Source organism: Bos taurus, chromosome 4 (assembly GCF_002263795.3).
Source record: "Bos taurus isolate L1 Dominette 01449 registration number 42190680 breed Hereford chromosome 4, ARS-UCD2.0, whole genome shotgun sequence".
NCBI lineage: Eukaryota > Metazoa > Chordata > Mammalia > Artiodactyla > Bovidae > Bos > Bos taurus.
Window position 1 is genome coordinate 51,013,310 of NC_037331.1, and position 20,703 is coordinate 51,034,012.

General features: G+C 38.2%; 1 protein-coding gene across 2 annotated transcripts in view; it reads left to right on the plus strand.

Moving 5' to 3' along the window:
- Window positions 1-20,703, plus strand: part of ASZ1 (ankyrin repeat, SAM and basic leucine zipper domain containing 1) — a 75,824-nt gene that overhangs the window by 10,749 nt on the left and 44,372 nt on the right. For both annotated transcript variants that reach the window (NM_174063.2, XM_024990445.2), the window contains one exon: window positions 1,713-1,824. In NM_174063.2, coding sequence (NP_776488.1) covers window positions 1,713-1,824 — 112 coding nt within the window. The remainder of the gene's footprint in view (window positions 1-1,712; window positions 1,825-20,703) is intronic.

The following is a 20,703-nucleotide window of genomic DNA, read 5'->3' on the forward strand; positions in this document are numbered from 1 at the left end:
TCCATGCTCTATTTTCATATATTCACTTCAAATTAAAACTTGGCTCTTAAAAAATCATAATAAGGGTAAAATGAGGTAACTGATTATTTTTACTGTGATTTTCTTGATCCCCAAGCAACTATTATGCAAAGTGAAAGAAACTTAAAGGAGTTTTTAAAAAATATCTTCCTGTTAGTTACATAAACAGAAAACCAAATTAGAAACCATAGATATTTTGAAAAACCCTTCCAAAGAGGTAGATTCCATTTATATTACCATTATAACTGATTATGTTATTAATTTGTACCTTTAAAATCTGTGCTAGAGAGTTTTGGTTATTTTTATGGTAAAACACAGTGAAAGAAAACATTGAAAAACTGGTAATTTAGTGGAAAATTGCTTGAAAATCAGTCTTTTGAATTTAGAACTCAATTCTGAGTTATATCATTTAAAAATTGTTTAAAAGATAATTATTAAGTCCATTTCTTTGTTATTAAATAATTTCTATTTATTATTGCTTTGAATAAGAGTATATGTGCAAATCCTATTTAATTATATTGAATAACTATTTTTACATGTTTACAATAGACAGATTTACTTTTTAATTCAGATATAGTTTTCATATTAACTTTGTACTGCATTTGATATTTGTAAGATCATTTCTATTCTGTTTTCTCATATATATATTTTATATAATTTCATGTCTTAGCAATAGTTCTATGTTTAATCTGTTGCTGTGGTAGGTTTTTCTTTTTATTATGTCATTTAAAATATCACTAAATGAAAGCTATACTTAAATTTTTGAAACTGTAAAATGTTCTGCCCAAAAAATTGATCAGTAGTTTTCTTTCTTTGCTTTTTGTAAACAGAGAATACCTTACAGTTATAAAACATATTTTGCCCAGCATGTCTTCATAAATTATTTTGTGTATCTCACAGGCCCACTCAGGTAGAGGGCAGACATTAGCTTCTCAACTGTAAGTTAAATCTACTAAGAGACTAAGATATCACTGGAGTCATAGTTTATCAGTGACAGAACTGGGACCAGAATCTAGATTTCTATGTTTGGTCAATAATGAACCACAAATATAAACCATGGCTGGCATGACTTAGTTTAAGTTCCCCAGTTCTTACTTGAGAATTATTTTTTGTCTTTTAATTAACCCTGATCTCCACTGATGCCATAGGAGGCAACGGAAGAAGAGTTTTAGGAAATGGAATGAGCTGAGAGAGACCAAGTACGCAAGGACTAAAAAGAAACCAATAGGTGTAGCAGTTAGGACATCTTCAGTAGGAGGGTTTGGGCGTAAGCCAGATATCAGTGAGTTGTTAAATGAGTGAGAAGAAAAGAAGTGAAATCAGAGAATATCAGTCATTGTTTTTTATCCATGTGTTCAAGGCAAATTTTAATCAAGCAAAAACTGTTCAGTTCCAGGTGGTAAATCTGCACAGAGCCCATGCTCTGAACCACTTTCCTATCCTCTTGAAGAAATGAGAATAGGGAAAGGAAATTAATAAATGAATTGTAAATATACTTTGGAAATTGTTCATCACTCATCTCATTTTCAGGTGAAGGAATACAAAATTACCTATTAAGAACAAGAGATTTGGGAATAAGTTACAGAAGTTTAAGAATGCAATAAATATTTAGAATGTTTTGAATGATAAAAGAAGTCAGCTAGTTACAATTTCTGATGTGTGTGGGGTTTTCCTCACTTTTCCTTTCATTATAGATAAGCAAACTGTTTTGATTACTGCATGTTCTGCTCGTGGCTCAGAGGAAAAGATCTTGAAGTGTATAGAGCTACTACTTTCAAGAAATGCTGATCCAAATGTCGCTTGTAGGTAAGAATCTTACTGTTTGTTCAAAAATGATGAAGATGTACTTTTCTTTGATTATTAGTCTTTTCTTTGTTAAACATTTGACAGCATGATTTTTTAAAAATCATAACCAATGTGTGTTTACTTGGCCATATAACTGATGAATGAAAATAGGTCATAAGGTCATGATTCCAATTGTATAAGTGTGTCAAAGGACAGGTATATCATCAAAAGTAGTCTTTCCTATTTTAATTTTAGAAGAATGTCCTAAGAAGGTGAAGTGAGCGGAAGAAAGACAATTATTAACTGTATCACTTTCCTTTGAATTACACACTCAAAAGAATATGATAATTGAGCTATAATAGTAAAGCCTCTTCGGAGAAGGCGATGGCACCCCACTCCAGTACTCTTGCCTGGAAAATCCATGGACAGAGGAGCCTGGTAGGCTGTAGTCCATGGGGTCGCTAAAAGTCGGACACGACTGAGCAACTTCACTTCACTTTTCACTTTCATGCATTGGAGAAGGAAATGGCAACCCACTCCAGTGTTCTTGCCTGGAGAATCCCAGGGACGGCGGAGCCTGGTGGGCTGCCGTCTACGGGGTCTCACAGAGTTGGACACGACTGACACGACTTAGCAGCAGCGGTAGTAAAGCCTCTTAGCGTTCTCTTTATAAACACTTATCAACAGAAGTCTGTTTCAGTGTGTAAAGTAGCATAGAAGCCCTTTTGTATTCTGTAGATATAATGAAAATGACAGAGTCTTAGTCTGTATATAATATGAAAAAAAGAAAAAGAGAATTTTACCTGTATTACAGACAGGAAGATAATTCTAGATCTTAAAATGGAAGTGATTCACTAGTCAAATGTACCACTTGGTTCTAATTGCACTAAAGGTGAAGAGAAGAATAAAAATTAGGACAAAACTATTGAGTTCCCTTTGTTGTTCAGTCACTCAGTCCTGTTGGTTTGCAACCCCATGAATTGTAGCATGCCAGGCTTCCCTATCTTTCACCATCTCCTGGAGTTTGCTCAGACTCATATCCATTGAGCCAGTGATGCTGTCCAAGCATCTTATCCTCTGTTGCCCCCTTCTCCTCCTGACTTCAATCATTCCCAGTATCAGAGTTAGCTCTGCGCATCAGGTGGCCACAGTATTAGAGCTTCAGCTTCAGCCTCAGTCCTTCCAATGAATAGTCACGGTTGATTTCATTTAGGATTGACTGCTTTGATCTCCTTGCAGTTCAAAGGACTCTCAAGTCTTCCCTAGCACCACAGTTCGAAGGCATCAGTTCTTCGGTGCTCAGCCTTCTTTATTATCCAGCTCTCATGTCCATACATGACTACTAGAAAAACCATAACTTTGACCAATATGGACCTTTGTCAGGAAGTAATGTCTCTGCTTTTTAATATGCTATGTAGATTTGTCATTGCTTTTCTTCAGAGGAGCAAGCAAGTCTTTAATTTCATGACTAGTAACCGTTAACACTGATTTTGGAGCCCAAGAAAATAGTCAGCTACTGTTTCCATTGTTTCCCTGTCTATTTGCCATGAAGTGATGGGACCAGATGCCATGATCTTAGTTTTCTAAATGTTGAGTTTTAAGCCAGCTCTTTCATGCTCCTCTTTCACCTTCATCAAGAGGCTCTTTAGTTCCTCTTCGCTTTCTGCCATAAGGGTGGTATCATCTGCATATCTGAGCTTATTGATATTTCTCCCAGCATTCTTGATTCCAGCTGGTGTTTCATCCAGCCCAGCATTTCTCATAATGTACTCTGCATATAAGTTAAATAAGCAGGGTGACAATATACAGCCTTGATGTACTTCTTTCCCAATTTGGAACCAGTCTGTTGTTCCATGTCCGGTTCTAACTGTTGCTTCTTGACCTACATACAGATTTCTCAGGAGGCAAGTCAGGTGGTCTGGTATTCTCACTTCTATAAGAATCCTCCACAGTTTGTTATGATCTACATAGTCAAAGGCTTTAGCATATTCAATGAAGCAGAAGTAGATGTTTTTCTGGAATTCTCTAGCTTTTTCTGTGATCCAGCAGATGTTTGTAATTTGACCTCTGGTTCCTCTGTCTTTTCTAAATCCTGCTTGTTGCTTTTCTAAATCCTACGATTGAAGCCTAGCTTGAAGGATTTTGAGTATTATTACTTTGCTAGCATGTGAAATGAGCTCAGTTGTACAGTAGTTTGAACATTCTTTGGCATTGCCCTTCTTTGGTACTGGAATGAAAACTGACCTTTTCCAGTCCTGTGACCATGGCAAAGTTTTGCTGGAATTTTGAGTGGAGCACTTTCATAGCATCATCTTTAAGAATTGCTCAGCTGGAATTCTATCACCTCCACTCTCTTTGTTCATAGTGATGTATCCTAAGGCCCACATGACTTCACACTCCAGGATGTCTGGCAGTGGGTCAGTGATAACCACTTTACCATCGTGGTTATCCAGGTCATTAAGATCTTTTTTTGTATAGTTCTATCTATTCTTGTCACCTCTTCTTAATATCTTCTGCTTCTGTTAGGTCCTTAGTGTTTCTGTCCTTTATTTTGCCCATCTTTACATGGAATATTCCCTTTGTATCTCTAATTTTCTTGAAGAGATCTCTACTCTTTCCCATTCTATTGTCTTCCTCTATTTCTTTGCATTGTTCACTTAAAAGGATTTCTTATCTCTCCTTGCCGTTGTCTGGAACTCTGCATTCAGATTGGTATATCTTTCCTTTTCTCCTTTGCTTTTTGCTTCTCTTCTTTTCTCAGCTATTTGTAAGGCCTCCTCAGACAACCATTTTGTCTTTTTGTATTTATTTTTCTTGGGGATGGTTTTGATCACTGCCTCCTGTACACTGTCATGAACCTCTGTCCATAGTTCTTCAGGTACTCTGTCTATCATATCTAATCCCTTGAATCTATTTGTCACTTCCACTGTATAATCATAAGGGATTTGATTTAGGTCATACCTGAATGGCCTTGTGGTTTTCCCTACTTTCTTCAATTTAAGTCTGAATTTTGTAATAAGAAGTTCATGATCTGAGCCACAGTCATGTCCCAGTCTTGTTTTTGCTGGCTGCATAGAGCTTCTCCATCTTCGGCTACAAGGAATATAATGAATCTGATTTTGGTATTGACAGCTGGTGATGTCCACATGTACAGTTGTCTGTTGTGATGTTGGAAGAGGGTATGTGCTATGACTTGGGGGTTCTCTTGCTAAAACTCTGTTAGGCTTTCCCCTGCTTCATTTTGTACTCCAAGCCCAAACTTGCCTTGTTTCTCTAGGTATGTCTTGACATCCTGCTTTTGCATTTCAGATGATGAAAAGGACATCATCTTTTTGTGTGTTTTTGTTGTTAATTCTAGAAGGTCCTGTAAGTCTTCATAGGACCATTCAACTTTAGCTCTTTCACCATTAGTGGTTGGAGCATAGACTTGAATTACCGTGATGTTGAATGATTTGCCTTGGAAACTAACCAGGATCATTCTGTTGTTTTTGAGCTTGTACCCATGTACTGCATTTCGAACTCTTTTGTTGACTATGAGGGCTACTCCATTTCTTCTCAGGGATTCTTGCCCACAGTAGTAGATATAATGATCATCTGAATTAAATTTGCCCATTCCAGTCCATGTTAGTTCACTGATTCCTAAAAGGTCGATGTTCACTCTTGCCATCTCCTGTTTGACCACTTCCAATTTATCTTGATTCATGGACCTAACATTCCAGGTTCTTATGTAGTGTTCTTTATAGCATCAGACTTGACTTTCACCATCAGACACATCCACAGCTGAGCGTTGTTTCCACTTTGGCTCAGCCTCTTCATTCCTTCTGGAGCTATTTCTCTGCTTTTCTCCAGTAGCATATTAGACACCTTCCAACCTGGGGAGCTCATTTCTCAATGTCATGTCTGTTTGCCTTTTCATACTGTTCATGCAGTTCTCAAGGCAACAAGGCTGAAGTGGTTTGTCATTGCCTTCGCCAGTGGACCACATTTTGTCGGAACTCTCCACCATGACCCATCCATCTTGGGTGGCCCTAAACAGCATGACTCATAGTTTCATTGAGTTGGGCAAGGTTGTGGTCCGTGTGATCATTTGGTTATATTTCTGTGATTGTGGTTTTCTGTCTGCCCTCTTATGGATGAGGATAAGAGGCTTCTGCAAGCTTCCTATTGGGAGGGACTGGCTGTGGGGAAAACTGGGTCTTGTTCTGGTGGGCAGAGCCATGCTCAGTAACTCTTTGATCCAATTCTCTGCTGATGGGTGTAGGGCTGTATTCCTTCCCTGTAGTTGAGGCCAAACTATGGTAGGGGTAATGGCGATAATGGCAACATCCTTCAAGAAGACTTTTGCCAGCACGTCCGGCCTCCTTGGACTACTGTAGTCAGTATCCTGACCCTGCGGTAGGCCCCTGTCAACTCACACCTCTGCCAGAGACTCTCAAGCACACACAGACAAGACTGGCTCAGTCTTCTTTAGGGGTCACTGCTCCTTTCTCCTGAGTCTTGGTGTGCACAAGATTTTGTTTGTGCCCCTCAAGAGTCTGTTTCCCCAGTCCTTTGGAAGTTCTGTAATCAAATCTTGCTGACCTCCAAAGTCAGATTCCCTGGGGATACTCAGTCCCTTTGATGGGAAAGGGACTTCCCAGGTTGGGAGGTCTGTTGTGGGGCCTAGAACTTTTGCAGCAGTGTGAGAACTTTGTTCTCCAGTTTGTGAGTTGCCTGCTCGGCAGCTCTATAGTGGGGTTAATGGTGCTGTCCTCCAAGAGGCTATATAAGCCATGCCTCCTAGGACTGCTGTTGCCAGAGCCTTTGTCCCCACGGCAGGCCACTGCTGATTCACATCTCCACAGAAGACCCTCAAACACTTAAAGGTAGATCTGGCTCAGTCTCCTGTGGGGGTCACTGCTCTTTTCCTTTGCCCTGGTGCACACAGGGTTTTGCTTGTGCCCGCCAAGGGTCTCTGGCGGGTATGCGGTTTGATTTAAATGCAATTGCATCCCTCCAGCCATTTTGTTGTGGCTTCTCCTTTGCCCTTGGTTGTGGCGTATCTTCTTTTTGGTGGGTTCCAACATTCGCCTGTCCATAGTTGTTCAGTAGCTAGTTGCAATTTTGGTGTTGCAGAAGATGAGCACTCATCTTATATGCTGCTGCTAAGTCACTTCAGTCGTGTCCAACTCTGTGCGACCCCATAGACGGCAGCCTACCAGGCTCCCCCGTCCCTGGGATTCTCCAGGCAAGAACACTGGAGTGGGTTGCCATTGCCTTCTCCAGTGCATGAAAGTGAAAAGTGAAAGTGAAGTTGCTCAGTTGTGTCCGACCCTCAGCGACCCCATGGACTGCAGCCTACTAGGCCCCCCGTCCATGGGATTTTCCCAGCGAGAGTACTGGAGTGGGGTGCCATTGCCTTCTCCAACTCGTCCTATATATATTGATGTTATTTTAATCTTAGCCATTTGCCAAATTGCTTTCTTTCACCTACTTTCTGTCATTTTGCCTTAAATTTAATTAGAGGTCTTGCTGAATGGTACTGAGGAAATTCTGTAATAGTTTATAAAGTTTTTTTATTGTGTGTAATTTACATAAATGTGAAAAAATTCAGATTTTCAGTGTGCAGTTGAATCAGTTCTGAAAAATACATGTTCATATAACTCACATCTTAACAAAGAATATTTTAGTCATCCCAGAAAGTTCCCTCATGCCCCTCCCCAGTGCTGTACAACTTACTTCTATCACTATAAACTATTTTTTGCTATTCTAAAATGTTACATAAATATAATTATACAGAATTTTTTCACTCAGGATAATGTTTTAAAGATTCATCCAAGTTGTGTATGTCAAAAATTTGTTACTTTTTATTGCTGAGTAGTATTCTATTGTATAGAGATTCTGTACTAATAAGAGTAGGACACAGTCTTCTTGGCCTCACAAAATGGCTGACCCAGTCAGGCAGAAAGTTGATTTGCTTGGAAATTGAAAGAAAATACAGAATAGTGTATTTGAAAGATCGTGAAATTGTTAGAATACTTCAATAGGCAGAATTGACAGCATATTACGGCTTGCTCTGTGCTTAGGCTGCACGAGTGCTGACAACATAATGCATGATTCTGTATCCCTAGCAGCTCCTGGTATTCGGTCCAAGTACCTGTAGCCATCCCTTAGCTTCTCTTCCACAGTGTTCTTCATGTCACTCCTTTCTTGAACTTGCTCCAGATTCCTGTGTCTTTTCCTCTAAAGTTTCCATAAAGTTATTAAGTCCTACTTGTCCCCCTCCTTTTTTTAATTTAAAAATTGTGGTAAAACATTTATAACATGAAATTTGCTGTTTTAACCATTTTTTATGTGTACAGGTTAGTGTTTCTTTGACTAAACATTTGCTCGAGGCACCCGACACTTGGAGTCTTTTTGAGCAATGCCTGCTTTTCTGACTTGAGTTCTGAGTTAAGCTAAATAGAGATGAGCGTTTTGTCAGTTCTTCAGATAGCTGTGACTGTCTGCTTCTTTGTTCTACCTGCTGAATGCGTATTGGTGTTTGTTGTTTGATTTGGGTATGTGTGCTGCACATAATATCGCTGCTGCTGCTGCTACTGCTAAGTCACTTCAGTCGTGTCCAACTCTGTGCGACCCATAGATGGCAGCCCACCAGGCTCCCCCGTCCCTGGGATTCTCCAGGCAAGAACACTGGAGTGGGTTGCCATTTCCTTCTCCAGTGCATGAAAGTGAAAAGTGAAAGTGAAGTCGCTCAGTCATGTCCGACTCTTAGCGACCCCATGGACTGCAGCCCACCAGGCTTCTCTGTCCATGGGGTTTTCCAGGCAAGAGTATTGGAGTAGGTTGCCATTGCCTTCTCCGATCAATATCACTAATCGCTCTTATATAATTTTCAACATTTATTTTACTTCCTTAGCTGTTCTGGTTCATTATTATGGTAAACAATAATATTCAAATTTGTTAGATAAATATTATTTAAAAGAGCAACTTTTATCTGCTTTGAAGTTTTATATTGTTTCCAAACTTTGTGTGTAGACTTTCAAATCAGCTAATACATTTGATTTCTAGGTGTCCATGTATTTTGGCAGAATTTTGGTAGTTTCTTCTAATGTTTCTCTGTTTCATCTTGAAAATGGCTAATGAAAAAAATCATTAATTTAATGTGGTAGGTATCTATCAATAAGACATCTCCATCTGCCATTTCAAGCATTATTATGAAAAGCTTCTAAATTCGGGGTTGGTGCCGCAGTTCTGAAGAAGTCTCATCTGTTGTCACTTTAGGTATTACTGGTGCCCTTTTCTTTTCTCTTTTTGGGTCTCTGATTGTATACCTGTTAGACCTTTCTCACTGTATCCTCAATGCCTGTCTTTATTTTCCATCGTCTTGTTTCACTGTGCAACATTCTGGATAATAGTGTCCAGTCTGCCTTCTAGCTCACTGAATCTCATTTCACTTCCTTCTAATTTATTGTTAAACTCCTCAATTGGTTCATAATTTCAGTTAGTTTTTTTATTTCTAGAAATTCCATTTGATTCTTTTTAAAATTGACAGCATTATAAGGAAGTTATAAAGTATTATAAATAAGTTTATGACTTCTTGTTCGCTGAAAATATTTTCAAGCTCCAAATAAAACTTTAATATGGTAAACATATAGTCTAGATGTAACAATTACAGTATCTGAGATCTTTGTGGGTTTGTCTTTGTTTACAATAGTTTCTTATACTCCTCACTCATGACTAGGTGGTAGTCGTTAGATTTTAAAACTTGTTGGAATAATATGAGGCCTCGGATGATCCATCAGAGATTTTGTATATTTCTAAAGATGCCTGGGGCACTTATCACTCCAGGACTCATGTAATCTAAGTTCAGGAGTTGAAGCTTCCTGGAGAATTTTGGTGATGTAAGTTAAACCTAAACCTAAACACCTTGTTTATTTCTGGTTCACCCTTACCCTAAATATACTTAGAGGCCCGGTGTCTTCATTATGGTTTAATAAATTTCCAATTTTGCTTAGGTGCAGTGCTTTGAATTGTGTTCATCAGGAAGTTTGAAGCTGCCGAAGCCACAGCTCAATTTCCCATTGGGTTCTCAGTTCAGTTCAGTCACTCAGTCATGTCCAACTCTTTGTTACCCCATGGACTACCGCACGCCAGGCCTCCCTGTCCATTACCAACTCCCAGAGTTTACTCAAACTCATGTCCATTGAGTCGGTGATGTCATCCAACCATCTTATCCTCTGTCATCTCCATTTCCTTCTGCCTCCAATCTTTCCCAGCATTAGGATCTTTTCAAATGGTCAGCTCTGCGCATCAGGTGGCCAAAGTATTGGAGTTTCAGCTTCAACATCAGTCCTTCCAATGAATATTCAGGACTAATTTCATTTAAAATGGACTGGTTGGATTTCCTTGCAGTCCAAGGGACTCTCAAGAGTCTTCTCCAACACCACAGTTCAAAAGCATCAATTCTTCGGCGTTCAGCTTTCTTTATAGTCCAACTCTCACATCCATTCATGATTACTGGAAAAACCATAGCTTTGACTAGACGGACTTTTGTTGAAAAGTAATGTCTCTGCTTTTTAATATTCTGTCTAGGTTGGTCAAAACTTTCCTTCCAAGGAGTAAGCGTCTTTCAATTTCATGGCTGCAGTCACCATCTGCAGTGATTTTGGAGCCCCCAAAAATAAAGCATGCCACTGTCTTCACTGTTTTCCCATCTATTTGCCATGAAGTGATGGGACCGGATGCCATGATCTTAGTTTTCTGAATGTTGAGTTTTAAGCCAACTTTTTCACTCTCCTCTTTCACTTTCATCAAGAGGCTCTTTAGTTCTTCTTCACTTTCTCCCATAAGGGTGGTGTCATCTGCATATCTGAGGTTATTGATATTTCTCCAGGTATTCTTGAGTCCAGGTGGTACTTCATCCAGCCCAATGTTTCTCATGATGTACTCTGCATATAAGTTAAATAAGCAGGGTGACAATATACAGCTTTGACGTACTCCTTTCCCAATTTGGAACCAGTATGTTGTTCCATGTCCAGTTCTTACTGTTGCTTCCTGACCTGCGTACAGATTTCTCAAGAGTCAGGTTAGGTGGCCTGGTATTCCCATCTCTTTCAGAATTTTCCACAGTTTGTTGTCACCCACATAGTCAAAGGCTTTGGCATAGTCAATAAAGCAGAAATAGATGTTTTTCTGGAACTCTCTTGCTTTTTCAGTAATCCAGCGGATGTTGGCGATTGATCTCTGGTTCCTCTCCCTTTTCGAAAACCAGCTTGAACATCTGGAAGTTCACAGTTCATGTATTGTTGAAGCCTGGCTTGGAGAATTTGAGCATCACTTTACTAGCATGTGAGAGGAATGCAACTGTATGGTAGTTTGAGTATTCTTTGGCATTGCCTTTCTTTGGGATTGGAATGAAAACTGACCTTTTCCAGTCCTGTGGCCTCTGCTGAGTTTTCCAAATTTGCTGTCATATTGAGTGCAGCACTTTCACAGCATCACCTTTCAGGATTTGGAATAGCTCAACTGGAACTCCACCACCTCCAGCTTTGTTCGTAGTGATGCTTTCTAAGGCACACTTGACTTCACATTCGAGGATGTCTGGCTCTAGTTGCGTGATCACACCATCGTGATTGTTTAGGTCGTGAAGATCTTTTTTGTATAGTTCTTTTGTGTATTCTTGCCACCTCTTCTTAATATCTTCTGCTTCTGTTAAGTCCATGCCATTTCTGGCCTTTATTGAGCCCATCTTTGCATGAAATGTTCCCTTAGTTCAGTCGCTCAGTTGTGTCCAACTCTTTGTGACCCCATGGACTGGAGCACACCAGGCCTCCCTGTCATCATCAACTCCTGGAGCTTACCCAAACTCATGTCCTTTGAGTCAGTGATGCCATCCAACCATCTCAGTGCTGTTGTCCCCTTCTCCTTCCACCTTCAATCTTTCCCAGCATCAGGGTCTTTTCCAGTGTGTCAGCTCTTCACATCAGGTGGCCAAAGTATTGGAGTTTCAGTTTCAACATCAGTCCTTCCAATGAACACCCAGGACTGATCTCCCCTAGGATGGACTGGTTGGATCTCCTTGCAGTCCAAGGGACTCTCAAGAGTCTTCTCTAGCACCACAGTTCAAAAGCATCAATTCTTCAGTGCTCAGCTTTCTTCACAGTCCAACTCTCACATCCATACATGACCACTGGAAAAACCATAGCCTTGACTGGACGGACCTTTGTTGGCAAAGTAATGTCTCTGCTTTTTAATATGCTATCTAGGTTGGTCATAACTTTTCTTCCAAGGAACAAGCATCTTTCAATTTCATGGCTGCAGTCACCATCTGCAGTGATTTTGGAGCCCCTAAAAACAAAGTCAGCCACTGTTTGCCCATCTATTTGCCATGAAGTGATGGGACCAGATGCCATGATCTTCGTTTTCTGAATGTTGAGCTTTAAGCCAACTTTTTCAGTCTCCTCTTTCACTTTCATCAAGAGGCTCTTTACTTCTTCTTCATCTTCTGCCATAAGGGTGGTGTCATCTGCATGTGTTCCCTTGGTATCTCTAATTTTCTTGAAGAGATCTCTAGTCTTTCCCATTCTGTTGTTTTCCTCTGTTTCTTTGCACTGATCACTGATGAAGGCTTTCTTTTCTCTCCTTGCTGTTCTTCTAAAGTCTGCATTCAAATTGGTATATCTTTCCTTTTCTCCTTTGCTTTTCACTTCTCTTCTCACTGCAATTTGTAAGGCCTCCTCACACAGCCATTTTGCTTTTTTGCATTTCTTTTTCTTGGGAATGGTCTTGATTCCTGTGTCCTGTACAACGTCATGAACCTCTGTCCATAGTTCTTCAGGCACTCTGTCTGTCAAATCTAATCCTTAGAATCTATTTCTCAGTTCCACTGTATAATTGTAAGGGATTTGATTTAGGTCATACCTGAATGATCTAGTGATTTTCCCTACTTTATTCAATTTAAGTCTGATTTTGCCAATAAGGAATTCATGATCTAAGCCATGAATACAGCTCCCAGTATTGTTTTTGCTAACTGTATAGAGCTTCCCCATCTTTGGCTGCAAAGAATATAATCAGTCTGATTTCAATGTTGACCGTCCGGTGATATCCAGGTGTTGAGTCTTCTCTTGTATTGTTGGAAGAGGGTGTTTGCCAAGACCAGTGCTTATGAACTGGCAAATGCCCTCAAGGCAAAAGCTAACTGTGAATGCTGAGTTTATTTACCTCTATATTTTGCCATACAGATTTTGGTTCAGTAGTTCTTTGATATTGTATTAGTTCTTCAGTCTTTAAGAAATTAAAAAAAAAAAAAAACTAGCTATTTTTAAAGGCTTTCAGTTTTGATCCAAATTTAGCTTGCAATTACTGGAAGCAGAAACCAGCATCTTCTTGATTTTTTAATTGATTTTTATTTATGTATCTTACTTTATCAAATCTTGTTGAAAACAGTATTGATTTATTATTTAATAATCAGCTAAATGTGAGTACATATAGATCTACCTTGATCTTTTATTAGTTTTTCTTAGTTTTAAAAATTCATTTTATTTTCTATCCTGTAGGACTAATGGAAAAAAAACCTGACAACTTGAAATCCATTTTTAAATTAATACAAATTATGCTTTATATTTCTCTTGGATCTTGCCACACAATACTTAGTATACTATGTCTAGCAAATACGAAAATTTTTAATACTGATTTATTTGGGGTTTTATAATTTGTTTCTGGGTTAGGCTTTTTAATTTTGTTTTTAAATGAAACATTTATTCATTGCTTCCTGTGTAGTATGCACTGTGTCATTTGCTCTTAAATTTGTTGTCTAATGTAATCCTTACTGCTCAGTGGTAGATAGTATCCATTATTTTTATAGAACAGAAAGTTTGTAATCAAATGTTTGAGCCTTTGACTGTAGCAAAGGTTTGGTAAGGAAATTTACAAGTTTGATGTGAGTAGGATCCACCATTGGAATGTATTTATATTCCCCATCTTGTCTAGGTTGAGGACTTTTTTAGCTCAACCAGTTTAAACAACATGACTTTTCTAATTGTTGCAAAACACATCTTAAGTTGACTTGTATTTTGGGATATTTTTCCTCTTTCCCTAAATTATTGTAGGTACTTGAATATTTTTACTTGAAAAGTCCACAGATTGCAAAGGAAAATACATGAACAGAAAATATTATCACTTTAATTCAGCAGTATAATCGCTTTTAGCTCTGAAAACAAGGTGTCCTTCAAGTAAATTAATTGGAACTTGGCAGCTGTGCTATAATATGGACTTTATTGTTCCTTATTTTTTTATTGTATGTCTATATTATGACTGTATTTTATGTCTTATTTCCTTATTTTATGTCTATAATGCAGAAACAGATGATATGAAGTATCAAAATTTTAAAGGTCTGTATGCGACACATAATGAAATTTTAAACACTTCAGTCTAACCTTAAATTTGCAATTGATATTTTTATTGTTTGAGTAATAATAAGCCTTTAAAAATATAATTAACATTTCTGTTTTTAGAAATTGTATTTTCCCCCTAGTTTGCTAAAACATTTTCTTATATTAGAAAAAAAAAAAAGAAGATATATTTTCTTTACATTCAGAAGGCAACTTTTCTGGCAGAGGAGTTTATTATATTCACAGTGCTTAGTCATGAGATAAGGGTTTCGTAAAATGATGTGGCATTTTCATTTCAGTAGATGTTTTATTACCATTGATAAGACTGCACACAGGAACCAATGTCCAAGGTTTTGACGTAATCATTTGTGTGATTGTTAACTTGTTGAATGTTATTGCCGGTAGAGGAAATACTCTGGGAAAAATGTTACAGTTACATTTTATCACAATATAAATTTGGTTGTAAACGTCACTGGAGCAGTTTGGTGGATGGAGGTGTAATTTTAGATTAAAATATTAACTTGTTTTCTAGTTGTAAGTAATGATGTGACATATTTTTGCTCTGAAAGCATAGACTGCTGCTGCTAAGTCGCTTCAGTCGTGTCCAACTCTGTGCGACCCCATAGACAGCAGCCCACCAGGCTCCCCCGTCCCTGGGATTCTCCAGGCAAGAACACTGGAGTGGGTTGCCATTGCCTTCTCCAATGCATGAAAGTGAAAAGTGAAAGTGAAGTTGCTCAGTCGTCTCCGACTTTTAGCGACCCCATGGACTGCAGCCTACCAGGCTCCTCCGTCCATGGGATTTTCCAGGCAAGAGTACTGGAGCGGGGTGCCACTGCCCTCACAAAAATATTTTCAGAAAAAAAAATTTTTGATAGCTTATTTAGAAAACATTACCAAAAATTGTTATTTTATGATTTTTTTCTTTTTTCTTTTTTTATAGATTGCCTGTTAACATCTTCTACTTATTTTTTTATTTACCTGTCTTTTCTTTATCTGCATTTAGGACCTGATTTTTGTTATCAATTTCACATGCAAACAGTGACAAATATCTTAGTGTTCCTTGCATATATAAGGTGTAGGATTGATATTGCTATTCATATATGTGTAAATCTGCTTGGTCCTTTTGAAAGCACAGAATGGAGAGGATAAAAGTGAGGAAAGCTAGGTAATGAAAACCCTTGACACTCATCTGTCAAGACACATGCACAGAAACCAAGACTAAAAAAAAAAAACTAGGACAGAAACTGTTCAAATTTTGACTTGACTTTGTGTTATTCATGTCTAGCACAGATGGTAAATTGTGTGCTGGCTGCTAAAGCTCCCACCTGGAAGAGACCCATGTCATTTCATCTGTTTAATTATGGTCATATAGTCATAAAGAGTCAGACACGACTGAGCAACTGAACTGAACTGAACTGAAAGAAGTTCAGTCTTGTTGTGTTCACAAAATAAGAATCAGCAGTATTGAGTGGGCAGCCCTGATGACTTACCATGTTATTCTAAATGTATTTTCTTCATGGCTATAGTAATTGTATTTCCTATTTACTGTATACTTAAAGCAATAGTTAATTCTGAATATTGAACATAAATTTATACCAAGAAAAATAGATATTTATCTCAAACTTTTACATTCATTTTTATATATAATTTACTGTTTCTCGGTAATGTTTCTTAGATTTATTTCAGTTTTGGTACTTATCATCCCACTTTAGGGGCAGCTTTGTTGTTGTTTAGTCACTAAGTTATGTCCAACTCTTGTGAGATTGCATGGACTATAGCCCGCCAGGCTTCTCTGTCCATGGGATTTTCCAGGCAAGCATACTGGAGTGGGGCATACTGGAGTGGGTTGCCATTTCCTTCTCAAAGGGATCTTCCCAGCCCAGAAACTGAACCGGGGTCTCCTGCATTGCAGGCAGATTCTTTACCACTGAGCTACCTGGGAAGCCCAGGGGCAACTTAAATAGCCTCCTAATTGGTATTTCTGACTGCACCATTTCTGTGCTTTAGTCAGTCCTATGTGCTGTTACCTGTGGAACACACTTCCTTTTGTCTATTAGGTGAAATCCTAAACTCTCAGTAGTTTGATCTCCCTAATGTCTAACTTTTATTTCATTTATACAATTTCAGTGATATTCTTCAGATACATAATCATTTCTACCTCTTTGTTTTTCCTTTTGTTATTCTTCAGTTTGGAATATCCTCTCCTCCCCTCATGGTGCATTCACATTTTGCTGTCAAGGGCCAAATTAATAGTTTGTTAACTTCCCTATTTTATTACAGCCCACAAGAGTGCTTTTTGTTCATAGGCTATGATTTTGGGTAGGTGATTATCTTGTTCAGCACATTTTTATACATGTCATGTGTTGTTCTCTTCATTCTCGCATCATTTAATATATGAAAGTCTTCATTTTACTGTAAGCTGCTTGACTACTATAGTATTTTTTACTTCCTTCATAATTCTTTCATGTTACATTTATCAAGTTTTTTATTGAATTAGTGTATTTGATATAGAATGGTCATTTATGCATTTATAAAGCTTAACTAAAACATATCATTTGTGAAGTAATTAATATATTAATCCATTTATACTGCAGAAAGTTTGAAGCATGACTTCAAGCCTGAAAATCTTGGTCCAAATAATACCTCAATGACTTGTCCAAGCTAATATGGCTATTAAGTCGCTTGGAAATCTTTGAGGTTCAGTTTCCTCTGTCATTGAGATGATATCTAGCTAATTAGCAAGATGACTATGAGAATTAAAACAAGATAATGAATATGAAAGGACTTAATTAACATGCTGCCATTTGATAGTTCTGATGCTTACCAAACATTTAGTCACTAAGTCTTGTTCAACTCTTCTGTGACCCCGTGGACTATAGCCCACCAGGCTCCTCTGTCCATGGGATTTCCCAGGCAAGAATACTGGAGTGGATTACCATTTCCTTCCCCAGAGTATTTTCTCCACCCAGGGATCAAACCCGTGTCTCCTGCATTACAGGAGGATTCTTTACCACTTAGTCGTCCAGGAACCCTCTTACCAAAAGTTACGTTTACCTAAATTGGGAATACTTCCTGTGTTGTGTTATAAGCACCATGATTTCTAAGATACTCATTTGATTGATTTTAAAACAAATAAGTGTAAGTACTATTTTTCTTTAAACATTTATTCTTTTAATAAAATATACATAAACATGTGTTCCTATGTGTTATGATAAAACATTAAAATGATTATTTCAATGTGAAAAAAAAAATCTGGAGTCTTATTGAGATAAAGAAAGAGAAGTTGCTCAGTCATGTCCGACTCTTTGCGACCACATGGACTGATTGAACCCAGGTCTCCCACATTGCAGGCAGACACTTTACCATCTGAGCCACCAGGGAAGCTCAGGGGAGACAGTAAATGAGAGTAGGGGATGTGGAAAGAATGAATGTAAACTGCCTTTCTGGTAGCTAACGAAGAGAGAGAGAAGAGATACAGGATACTGTCTAAATAGGATGTCAAGTATAGTAATGAACTAACTGTTCATTTTAACAGTTAGTCTTTTAACTCTGCTCTGTTTAAAAAAAATGAATTATGTTAATCTGGAGTTTGCCTCACATGCCTCAAAAAGATTACCCAAGTAGTGAATATAATTATTTCAGATGCTTTGTAATTAGAAATTCTAATCCATCTTCTTCAGAAGTCTCTTTTTGAACCTTGGTAATGATATACTTATGTCACCAGATATATTTTCACAAAAATTAATTTGAAATAAAAACCAACCATATTTCATGTTTTATGACACTTTTTTCCCCACATATTAGGATTTCTGAAATTGGTATGCATCCTCATATTGATGGTGTCTTAGATCTAATAAAATATAGTAACTTGTTACTTACCTATTTTAGTAGTCTTATCTTAGTTTGAACTGTATTCAGTTTGTATTCAGGAATATCCAGTGATACTAGAAGTCCTGGGAAAAGTGAACGGTGTAAAAATAACATTTAAAATTTACTCTCATATTTCATAGCTTTCAAAAAGTAAAAATTTTTATTTAAATATACTCTATTTCAGCATTTTCTCACCAGAATAGGTTAATTTTATATGTTAATGGTCTGTGCTAAAGAATGTTAGAAGGATGATTGCTGATGCAAGTGAAGCATAAGATGTAAAGAATTAATATATTTTTCATTATATCCTTTCATTATACTTTGTACACACATATAGGTGACATATTCATTACTGGGAAGAACAGTGCTAAAATTTTATTTTCATGTGGAAACCCTTCCCACATTCCAGTGTTATAGCAGTAAGTCCACGAATACACAGAAGTAAATCCATTTGTGCCAGGAAAACTTAATATCTGCTCTTCATGTGTCCCTGTGGAACTGTGCAATTATTAGGACCTTTATTTAGTCCAGAATTTACTGGATCTTAATCTTTGAAGATATTCATTTTTAATATCCATTCAGATTAGATCAGATCAGATCAGTTGCTCAGTCGTGTCCGACTCTTTGCGACCCCATGAATCGCAGCATGCCAGGCCTCCCTGTCCATCACCAACTCCCGGAGTTCACTCAGACTCACGTCCATCGAGTCAGTGATGCCATCCAGCCATCTCATCCTCTGTCGTCCTCTTCTCCTCCTGCCCCCAATCCGTCCCAGCATCAGAGTCTTTTCTAATGAGTCAACTCTTCACATGAGGTGGCCAAAGTACTGGAGTTTCAGCTTTAGCATCATTCCTTCCAAAGAAATCCCAGGGCTGATCTCCTTCAGAACGGACTGGTTGGATCTCCTTGCAGTCCAAGGGACTCTCAAGAGTCTTCTCCAACACCACAGTTCAAAAGCATGAATTCTTCGGCGCTCAGCCTTCTTCACAGTCCAACTCTCACATCCATACATGACCACAGGAAAAACCACAGCCTTGACTAGACAGACCTTTGTTGGCAAAGTAATATCTCTGCTTTTGAACATGCTATCTAGGTTGGTCATAACTTTCCTTCCAAGGAGTAAGCGTCTTTTAATTTCATGGCTGCAGTCACCATCTGCAGTGATTTTGGAGCCCAGAAAAATAAAGTCTGACACTGTTTCCACTGTTTCCCCATCTATTTCCCATGAAGTGGTGGGACCGGATGCCATGATCTTTGTTTTCTGAATGTTGAGCTTTAAGCCAACTTTTTCACTCTCCACTTTCACTTTCATCAAGAGGCTTTTGAGTTCCTCTTCACTTTCTGCCATAAGGATGGTGTCATCTGCATATCTGAGATTATTGATATTTCTCCCAGCAATCTTGATTCCAGTTTGTGTTTCTTCCAGTCCAGCGTTTCTCATAATGTACTCTGCATATAAATTAAATAAACAGGGTGACAATATATAGCCTTGACAAACTCCTTTTCCTATTTGGAACCAGTCTGTTGTTCCTTGTCCAGTTCTAACTGTTGCTTCCTGACCTGCATACAGATTTCTCAAGAGGCAGATCACGTGGTCTGGTGTTCCCATCTCTTGAAGAATTTTCCACAGTTGATTGTGATCCACACAGTCAAAGGCTTTGGCATAGTCAATAAAGCAGAAATAGATGTTTTTCTGGAACTCTCTTGCTTTTTCTATGATCCAGCAGATGTTGGCAATTTGATCTCTGGTTCCTCTGCCTTTTCTAAAACCAGCTTGAACATCTGGAAGTTCATGGTTCACATATTGCTGAAGCCTGGCTTGGAGAATTTTGAGCATTACTTTACTAGTGTGTGAGATGAGTGCAATTGTGCGGTAGTTTGAGCATTCTTTGGCATTGCCTTTCTTTGGAATTGGAATGAAAACTGACCTTTTCCAGTCTTGTGGCCACTGCTGAGTTTTCCAAATGTGCTGGCATATTGAGTGCAGCACTTTCACAGCATCATCTTTCAGGATTTGGAATAGCTCAACTGGAATTCTATCACCTCCACTAGCTTTGTTCGTAGTGATGCTTTCTAAGGCCCACTTGACTTCACATTCCAGGATGTCTGGCTCTAGGTCAGTGATCACACATTAGTACTTATTAAAGCTAATAGAAGACATTAAAAATTAATAAAAATCATATAAAACTTCTGTGTATCAAAACTATAATTCATATAGTCTCAGAAAAGCCATGTTTTGCCCAGTGATTATAATTTTGCTTTAAGTATGTTTTAAAATAACATAGATTGATTAAATCTCAGTTTGTTTCCAAGGCAAGGCATTCAGCATCACAGTAATCCAAATCTGTCCTCTAACCACTGATGCCAAAAAAGCACAAATTGCCCAGTTTTTGTGACAACACCACCTTCTAGAACTAGCACCAAAAAAAGATGTCCTTTTCATCATAGGGGATTGTTATGAAAAAGTAGGAAGTCAAGAGAGTAACAGGCAAGTTTGTCCTTGGAGTGCAAAATGAAGCAGGGAAAAAGCTAACAGTGTTGTCAAGAGAACACACTGGTCTCAGCAAACACCCTTTTCCAACAACCCAAGAGATGACTACACATGGACATCACCAGATGGTCAATACTGAAATCAGATTGATTATGTTATTTGTAG